The sequence below is a fragment of the Chiloscyllium plagiosum genome, chromosome 15, assembly GCF_004010195.1.
Source record: "Chiloscyllium plagiosum isolate BGI_BamShark_2017 chromosome 15, ASM401019v2, whole genome shotgun sequence".
In the NCBI taxonomy this organism is placed as follows: Eukaryota; Metazoa; Chordata; class Chondrichthyes; order Orectolobiformes; family Hemiscylliidae; genus Chiloscyllium; species Chiloscyllium plagiosum.
In genome coordinates this window covers 65,216,152-65,226,283 of record NC_057724.1, presented here as the reverse complement: position 1 = coordinate 65,226,283, position 10,132 = coordinate 65,216,152, and the positions used below count along the sequence as shown (strand labels likewise).

Here is a 10,132-nt window from a genome sequence, read left to right as displayed (position 1 = left end):
AATCACCACTCTGGTCCTGTCCTGCTCACTCCTGAAATCTCCGCTCTGGTCCTCCACCAGTAATCACCACTCTGGGCCTATCCCATTCACTCCTGCAATCTCCACTCTGGTCCTACACTGCTCACTCCTGCAATCTCAACTCTGGTCCTGCACTACTCAGTGCTGCAATCGTCTCTCTACTCCCATCCAAAGTAAGATACCTTATTAGGGCCACTGAATTGGCGATCATTTAAGTAACATATCAGAGCATTGTCGGAATTATATTAATTGTGTAGTCCATATTAAGACAGAATCTATGAACCAGTGGTTTTAACTTCTATGATGTGTTCATTTCATAATGTGCACTGGGCATTTAGTGTTAGCACAATCTTTTTACACTATACATGATGGTTATGAAAACTACAAAGATAAATAACTAGTCTACATTTTTTAATCAGGATAAAAATTATTTTTCAGACGTTATGACAAATTTCTATGGCATCACATCCCAGGTGAGACTTGAAACCTGGACATTTTCATTGAGAAAGTTATAAATCTTAATTATTAGCAACTCCAACTGCAATCTCATTCCCATGACAATTGCATTTTAATTTGTTGTGGATGGCTAATTAAAATGGCTTGAATACCTGACTTTCCTGATGAAGTCAGATAATTTGATAAGTGCGGTGAAGTAGTATTGAATTAGTGGGCACATTTAACACTTTATAAACACAAATGCTGTAATTGACTCTAGTACAGTAGTAATAACCATGCCATCTGTTAGAAAATAGATAAATCTGGATCGTGCAAACTATAGGTGATTTTATCTCATTTCTTTTTAAAGCCTGTGGTAGAGGGGATGACTGCAAGAAAGATCTTCCAGTTTTCAGCAGGTAGAAGGTAGGCTTTAGAAACTCTGTTGGATTGATCAAGCATCTATGGGAAAGTGTACATTGCTAGCTTTGGAGAGAGAGGAACAAGCTTACAAGGTTCATTGAAATGAGACAGTTGGGGTGGTCTCAAGATGCAAGAACACTGCCAAGGAATCGTCACAATGCGCACTGGAGGCCAACTGGAAGAGAGGCAGTCTGACATGGCAGTATTCAAAACAGTCCTGGATGTGGTAGAAGTGTGGAGGTCAGGAGCTATGAGTTGGAAAAATTGTGGTGGGCGGTTAGCAATTGTAATGGTGGGAGACTGGTCTTGAATTAAGATAACATTGATAGGATATAGGAGGTAGAATTCTGGATGGAAGAATACAAAGGGAGGAATGCTGTGGAGTACTGTGGATAAATGCACTGTGATGGGGAAGACATTCATTGTGTGAATGGGTGAGGGAACAGGATGGGTTGGGGTGAGCACATGCAACTCTATGGAAGGGAACTGCAGGAACCACAGCAGTTACAGAACTTATTAAAGGGATTATTGAGCAATATGTTGGATAACAGTGAACACTTTGAATAATACATATTTCTCTAGAATCATAGAATCCCTGCAGCATGGAAGCAGGCCATTTGACCCATTGAGTCCACATCAATCATCGAAAAAGCATCTCATCCAGACCAACACCCCCACACCCCATCCCACCCCCACCTCCTCCCCAACCCCCAACCCTAACCCTGTAACCCTGCATTTCCCATGTATAATCCATCTAGTCTGCACATCCCTGGACATTATGGATGATTTAGCATGGCCAATCCACACCTTTGGACTGTGGAAGGAAACTGGAGAATCCGGAGGAAACTCATGCAGACATGGGGAGAATGTGTGGTACAAGTTCTACACAGACAGTGACCTGAGGCTGAAATTGAACCCGGGTTTCTGAAGCTGTGAGACAGCAGAACTGCCAACAATTGAGCCATTGTGCTGACCCCGAGATCAGTGTTTGGCTATATCTCTTTAAAAATCTTGTTCCTTGATGTGAGCAACACTTTGCCTTATTGATCACTGAGCCAGATTCATGGTTGAGTGTTGAGGTTTGAGTTTCTATTAAAACCTCACCCTGCAAATGATCCTTAACTATTGACCAGAAACAATAAAGGAAATATATTATTTAATAACAATACTGCTGGATATTTATTTTAAATAATACACATTTTCTCATCAATGGAGAAAGATCTGTTCACTGTACTTTGATGTGAAGACAAATGAAATCAAAAGTCCATTACCCAGAAATATTCCTGTGGAGTATCCTCTTGCACTAAGGCTCTCAAACTGTTCAGAATAAAGAGGGAAGCACACTCCATTCTTTCCATAATAATTGCCAAACATATTATGATTCCACAATGGTATCATGGCGATTATGAATCCAGCAATCCAGATGGAGACCAGTGTTGATAAGGTTTGCCTCTTGCCTGGCCTGTAATGAGTGAATGGAAAGACTATGCACATGTATTTCTCAAGTGTCATATATGTTAGTAGCATGACAGAGACCTCAGTGGAGAGCATGGCTAATGCACCAATGAGCTGACACTTCATACTCTCCATCCACTGTTGGGCATTTTTATTGTATTCTCCAAGATATTTCATGTCAAAGGCACCAATGAAGAAGAGATAAACTCCCATCAGACAATCAGCACCTAAGAAAGAAGCACATTATTAAATTAAGAAACAAATGGCATATTTCTTCTATAGCCCCTTTCACAGCCTCAACTCAATTGAAAATACTAGATCACTAATCAAGTGCGTTTGAAAGGTAGCCAAATGAGGCAGCCAATAATGCACACCATATTCCCACAAATAAATAACCAGATAATTTGTTTTGATTGCAGAGAAAGTCAACTACTCTGAGAAAGCTTCCCTGTTCTTTACTGAATACTACAAAAGCATGCTTCAAGTCCCCCTGAAGTGCCTCAGTTTAATGTATCATCTGAAATATGGCACCTCCAACTCGGCAGCACTCCATTAATACAGCACCAAAGTGCAAGCTTAGATTATGTACTTTATAAGGTGACTCACCAATCATCACCACCCTTTCAATTGGCAATTAGAGCTGGGCAATGCGTGATGGCCTTACAAGCAATGTCTACATCCCATAAATGAATAAGAAAAACTCAGAACTGTTTTACCCCCATAATAATCAGGCTCCATTTGTGAAATATGTATTCGTTTACTCTTGTCTCTAGTTACAGTTTATTGTACCATTCAAATAATAAGGTGTCTCCAGGGCCTACTTACAGCAGAGTGATTTGATAGACAGGGTATGTAGCCTGTTTTCTGTTGTGATGCATGACCTCATGCAGATGACGAACAGGTTTCCAAAGCAGATGATGAAAGCCACCACCCACACAAAGACCCGCAAAATGATGTTGGCCAACAGGTTTTCAAAAGATGAGATTCCATCTGTATTCGGCTTGCAGCTCCGGACATGTGGAGCATACCTGCAGTATTCAAACTTCTTGAAGTATCTGCCAAAGTTTAAAAAATAAATATGAACTTTAATAATCAAACAGAAGGCTTTCCATTTTCTGCTGTTCATGGACCTAGATGTCCCTTATTGAAAAAAAGGTGATTTGTCACAAGATCTCATGCCAGAAAAATACATTCTTTCATTTATAACTGGTACATTTATTGAGTTTAATATTAGGAGGGGAGATGGTACGAAATAGGCTCAACTGTGAGCCCACTATGTTTAAGCTGCTGAAGCATTTTTTAAATGCATGCCCACTTGGATATGTGATAAAGATGTATAATGTTTTATTATGATGTGGGAAGTTGAATTCTTTTAAGTAGTAGTAATACAGATTGCAGGTTCAGTTCTGAGAAGGTCCACTCTTTATTTTAAGAAGTGAGAAAGTCACAATTAAGTAAATCCATAATCTCTAAGGAAGCACATGAGCCAACTCAAGCGCTAGCTGGATACTATTTTTAATACTCTGATGACTCCAGTGTGATATCAGGCCACTCAGATCAGGGAGTCTCAGGTTTGACCATTCATCTACGTTATTATCTAATCTCAGTTTTGAGGGGTATGAGTAAGGACTTTGCACTTGGTCTCCATGCCCATTAGCCTTCACAGAAGGAAATAAATCAAGCATGCTTCCTGTTTCCTAATGCAATAGCTTTTTCTGAAATGTTAATAGATATTAGGTTAATGGAATTAGATTTTTGAATGATGTTCAAGTATTTGACGTTAGATAAGCACATGTGATGCATGTCTGATTCTCAATACCTGCTGTATGTTTTGAAACATACCATAGTGGCTACTTGGTTGAAGTGCTGAAGGGCAGCTATTGACCACAGAACAAAAGCAAGCCATTTCCACTTCTATAACATCAATGAACTCTGTCCTAGGTCCTTTGCTGCTATCATATTCTGTTTAATCATGCTTCTATAAAGCATCTTGGGATATTTCAGGATATTAAAAGTGTTAGATAAACCTAAGATATGGTCTTTGACACTGAGCCATATAAGAGTGTAAGAAATAGAAACAGGAGGAGGCTTTTCAGCCCCTTGAGCATACTCTGCCACCTTTTGATGATTGTGGCTGATCCATCATTCTTCACATTTACTTTTCTGCCTTTTCCTGTAAGCCTTGATTCCCCTACAGATAAAGAATCCATCTATCTCAGCCTAAAGTATACACAGGGACTCTGCGCCCTTAGCTCTCTAAGGCAGGGAGTTCCAAGAACTCAAAACCCTCTAAGAGAAGAAATTCCATCTCACCTCAATCTTGAATTGCACGCTTTTGTACTGAGACTGTGTACTCTGGTCCTAGACTCTGTCATGAGGGGAGACATCCTCTCAGCATTTGCCCTGACAAACACCTTAAGAATCCAATATATCTCAATGAGACTACCTCTCATTCTTCTTTATAATAAGATGGCAGGACAGGTGACCAAAGAGGTAGGCTTCAAGGATCATCTTCAAGGAGAACAAAGAAGAGAAAATTGGGGAGGTTTAGCGAATGAATCCAAAGCTTAGGCAATAGTAGGTAAGGACACTAATTGTGTGTGTGTGTGTGTGTGTGTGTACAGAATGAATAAAATGTATTCAAAAAAAAATCCTGACCAACCATCATTGACCTGAAATAATACTTCTCTCCACAGATACTGCTTGACTTGTTGAGTGGTCCCAGTGTTTTCTGTTTGTGCACTGTGTAAAAGTTATACTTTGCTTAACCAAGTATCACATGGTCCAGAAAGCCCTGTGATGACGGATGAACAGAACAGTCGGAGTAAAGATACAAGCAACAGAGGATGGGAGATGTGGTAGAAATGGAAAAAGGTAGTCTTAATTCCATGGCCAGTGACTCTTCAAATCTGAACCAAGTAGCCATTCCATATGCACCAAAATACAAAGAAAATGATATGAAATTGTGGACTACCTCACAAATATATATGAGCCTATGTTCAGCTATGTCCACATATAGATGCTTTCTATCCTAATTTACACCTTCTTCTTAACTTGAGGACACCAACATTAGTTGCAGTGGGCAACTGTTGCCAAGAATCAAAAAGTGTGGCGCTGGAAAAACATAGCCGGTCGGGCAGCATCCGAGGGCCAGGAGAATCGACGTTTCAGGCACAAGCCCTTCATCAGGAATGTGGGATGAAGGGCTTGTGTCTGAAACATCGACTGTCCTATTCCTTTGATGCTGCCTGAACTGCGGTGCTTTTCCAGTGCCACACTTTTCGACTCTGACTCTCTAGCATCTGCAGTCCTCATTTTCTCCTAGTGACTGTTGCCAAGGTAGAGTTGAGTAATTTTGCTCACAGCAGCATTTAGATTTAGGATTTACCTGGATTGCAGAGCTCACTAACACTGCTCATGAAGATTAAGCTTATCAGAGACCAGCATATGACCATAGCTAAAATGTTCCTGACTCTGTATATGCTGAAATGAGAAAATCTTATCAACAAAACTGGAACATAAATAGCCCTGAAGCAGGTTATCCAAGTAGGAGCTGGACAGGGGAACGTTTGTGATGTGGCAAAACTCAAAGAGGTGGAGGGGGAAAATATCTAATAAAATGACAGACATGTCCTCTATAGCCTGACAAATATCGCGTCTTAGTTGGGCAGAATTGTGATTCTCAAGGGGAATTTGATCTTAAAAGTAAAGCTGAAATGTTGTGTAAATGCCAAGTGTTGGCAGCATGAGCAGTATTCCTGCTAAACCAGATACTTTCCTCACCAGGCAGTCAGTCATCCTCTATAGTTTCTGGCAGGAGTCTTCAAATATGTCATTGGAAGTTGAAAATATAAACGATGCTTTTCCTCACTAGCTTATAGAAATTTAGAAATGTCACATCTCCAATGCTATTCTGATGGGGGGAGCGGGGGCCGCTCAACCTGTGGGATTTTCCTGTTCTGCATGGCTCAGCTCTGGAGAAGAAAAGTCACTTTACGGAGTTTTCAGAGAGGAGTCTTCACTGTTTTAAAACTGACTTGGATTACAGTAAAAAGATGAATAAAACATAGCAGTGGCTCCACAACAAAATAACACAGGAGTGTTGGAATTCTTCCTTTTACAAAAAGGCTAGTTTTAATTAGAAAACATATTGTTTGAATACCAGTTTTGTTACGTCATAATAACATACATAAGAAGCCAAGTGCTGCAAATAGATAAACTGGACTGACTTAAAGGTCGGGCTAATGCTTAATAGGCCATGTTTTATGTTTATAGCAGCAGCATGCCCATCTGATAAACCAAAATGTTCCAAAGTGAAACACACCTTATGCTTCTTAGCATCTATTTTATGGATGACAACTTGAGGGAGAAATGAGTAGCAGCAGCAAACATATTTATATTTTTCTAAGAGAGTGGCTGAGAAAGATCAGTTAATAAGCAACTGTTGGCTGCATGGAAAGCATTACATTAACATCTCACTCGCAGTGAGGAGACACAGGCATCAGTCAATATATAGATCTCTCTTAGGAAATGGTTAGTTAATTCTAGTCAACATGCAAACATCTTTGGAAATAAATACACTGAAGAACACAATACTGTATCAATATATCTTCCAAAGGGAAATATTGTGAGACATCAATCATTATATATGTATAAACAAGAAGTGTGTGAAAAATACCAGTTAGTGTAGAGATATCCTCTGAAATAGATATGAGAAACTGAGATACTCGTTAGTGTATTAGGATCTCGCATTACAAAAATAGAATTATGGATGACTCATTGTGAGTTGCAAGACAAAGTAATTGTAGGTTTCCAATTATTTCATAAACAATACAAAATCTGTTATCCATTAATCATACATTAAGTTATTAATTAAATTATATTACATTAGGTTACTTTTACATTGCAGACAGCAGCATTAATGAACTGAAATCCACAGTAATAAGGAAAGCTGAAATGCTATAGCTTGAAGAAGCTGCTGTTAAGCTGTTGAGTTAATTTAAGAGGAAGCTCGAAAAAATTAATCTCCACTCTAAAGCAAAATTGTGAAACAATTAGACTTGGAATTTCACTATGGGGTCAATAATTGCAAGTCCTGCCCCTGAACATGGTACCTTCCACCCAGTTCACCTCTGCACCCGGCACCCTCTATCCTTGTTCCAATTTCACCCTCCCAGACAAGCAGGGAGTCTCAGCACACCAGAATGAAAACCTTAACTTCCGGGCCACTTTTACAGGTTTGTAAAGCTAGGAAGTGTTCCTGCTCTGCACTCCTGACACAAGAATGAAAATCCAGGACTTAATATTTTGTGAAGGAGTTCAAAATTAGGTTTCACCAAAGATCGTCACCAACTACTTCAATAAGAAACATTCCCTACCAGAGAGTGACTAGAATGCTGCACCTAATATCACAAACAGTAGTTGAGACAAATAGGAATTAATGGGAAGCTAGATCCATATCAGGAACAGCATTTAATGATAGGGTTGTATGAAGTAGGTCAAGGGAGGATTGCTTGAAATATAAACTATAAGTATATAGGCCAATTGAGTTGGATAGATTGTTTCTACTGCAAATTTTACATTGTTCTATGTATATAATTAAGACCCTAGAACAGATTAAGTTCAGAATTATATGACATTTCCAAAAATGATGGCTTTCCTTTTTAAAAGTGGGATAACTGAGCAGCTATTTAAACATTCTCATAACTGTCAAATAAACAGATCATCTTGTAAAGTGGATATTATTAAACTCGAATTGCCTGGCATTAAAGACTGATGACATATTTTGCCAGAACAAATCCTGTTTGTAAGCTGTTTTATCAGCCCATAAACACTTCTAAAGTAAAATTCAACATACATGTACGAGAGGTTGCCCAGATTCTTAAACATTTGGTTCTGAATATTGAAGATGTTGATCCCAGACAAGTCTCTGTAAAATAAAGAAAGCAGGAGCCGTTATTGTAAAATTTGACAAGAATCCTAAAAAGCCAAATGCTGAACTAACTTCAGCTACTTAAACCAATTTTGGGCACCTAAATTTGGGCTTGATGTCAAGGCGATGAAAAAGATCGGAAGAAAATCACCGAGGTGAAACCTTGACTATAAAGAAGAACTAAAGAATTTGAATAATAAAGGTGAAAGGAAGATTGAGTATAGACATTGAAAAATTGTAAGAGTCTTCGATAAATTAAAATTACAGGAAGTATTCACACTGGTTGGTCAGAAAGAGGGCATACGTTTATGACAGTGGCCAAAATAATATCTGAGAAGAATTTTTAGATTTTTCAGATGGTTGATAGAACATGGAATACCCTACCAGAAAGAATAGTACAAAGTAAAAGAGCTATTGAAGAAAAATAGATACTTTTTTGAATGTATGTGTGCAGCTCCAACAACACTCAAGAAGCCTGACACCATCCGGGTCAAAGCAGTCCACTTGACTGGTACCACATCCAACTTCAACATGCACTCCTCCACACCCAACACTCAGTTGCAGCAATGTGCACTATCTACAAGATGCACTGCAAAAATTCACCAAAGATCCTAGACAGCACCTTCCAGGCTGCTACTGCTTCCATCTTGAAGGACAAGGGCAGCTGATACATGGGAACACCACCACCTGGGGTTCCCCTCCAAGCCACTCACCATCCCTACTTGGAAATGTATCTGCATTTCTTTATTGTTGTTGGGTCAAAATCCTGAAACTTCCTCCCTAACAGCATTCTCGATCTATCTACAGAACATGGGCTGCAGTGGTTCACAAAGGCAACTCACTTTAGCCTTCTCAAGGGCAACGAGGGACAGGCAATAAATATTTTTCCAACCAGTGATGTCCATGTCCTATCTCCCACGAATGAAGAAATATAAAATTTGATAAACAAAATAATTGAAAGAGTATTCAGAAAAAGCAAGGAAATCATAAAAAAAGTAAATATCTCTTTCAGAGACTTTGTTCAGGTTGAATGCACTCCTCATGTCCTGTAAAATTCCCTATCTGTCTGCTTGACTGTAGGGAAAATAAAGTCAATAGTCTCATGATGCTCTAATGTACTTTGTAATGGTCATTTTGTAAAAGCTATAAAGAGATTGTCAAGTCATTGTCAGATTATATCTAATCATGCTGACCCTAGCACCTTTTTTGGGAGAAGTAATTGAAATAGTAGATAACTGAGTATCTATGGATATTACCTCATATGGCTCCTAAAGACATGAAATAAAGTTCCACACAAGAAACAATTAACAGAAATAACAGAAATAGTGGGAAATTGTGTGTGGAGGCTGAGGAGATTGAGGAGACACTGAATGAATACTTTTCATCAGTATTCACTCAGGAACAGGATATTGTTGCCGATGTAAATACTGAGTCACAATTAATTAGAATGGACGGCTTTGAGGTATGTAGGGAAGAGGTGTTGGAAATTCTGGAAAGGGTGAAAATAGATAAGTCCCCTGGGCCTGATGACATTTATCCTAGGATTCTCTGGGAAGCAAGGGAGGAGATTGCAGAGCCATTGGCCTTGATTTTTATGTCCTCGTTGTCTACAGGAATAGTGCCAGAAGACTGGAGGATAGCAAATGTGGTTCCCTTGTTCAGGAAGGGGAGTAGGGATAACCATAGTAACTATAGGCCAGTGAGTCTCACTTCTGTTGTGGGCAAAGTATTAGAGAGAATTGTAAGGGATAGGATCTATGAAAATCTGGATAGGAATAATGTGATCAAGGATAGTCAGCATGGTTTTGTGAAGGGCAGGTCGTGCCTCACAAACCTTATTGAATTCTTGGAGAAGGTGACTAAGGAGGT

At 39.2% G+C, this 10,132-nt stretch overlaps 1 protein-coding gene across 1 annotated transcript in view; it reads right to left on the bottom strand.

The window, feature by feature from the left end:
- Positions 1-10,132, bottom strand: part of rxfp2l (relaxin family peptide receptor 2, like) — a 106,670-nt gene that overhangs the window by 7,270 nt on the left and 89,268 nt on the right. The window contains exons 14-16 of the mRNA XM_043705268.1: positions 8,189-8,260; positions 3,157-3,386; positions 2,148-2,558 (exon numbers count right to left, since the gene is read on the bottom strand). Of these exons, the coding sequence (XP_043561203.1) occupies positions 2,148-2,558; positions 3,157-3,386; positions 8,189-8,260 (713 nt within the window). The remainder of the gene's footprint in view (positions 1-2,147; positions 2,559-3,156; positions 3,387-8,188; positions 8,261-10,132) is intronic.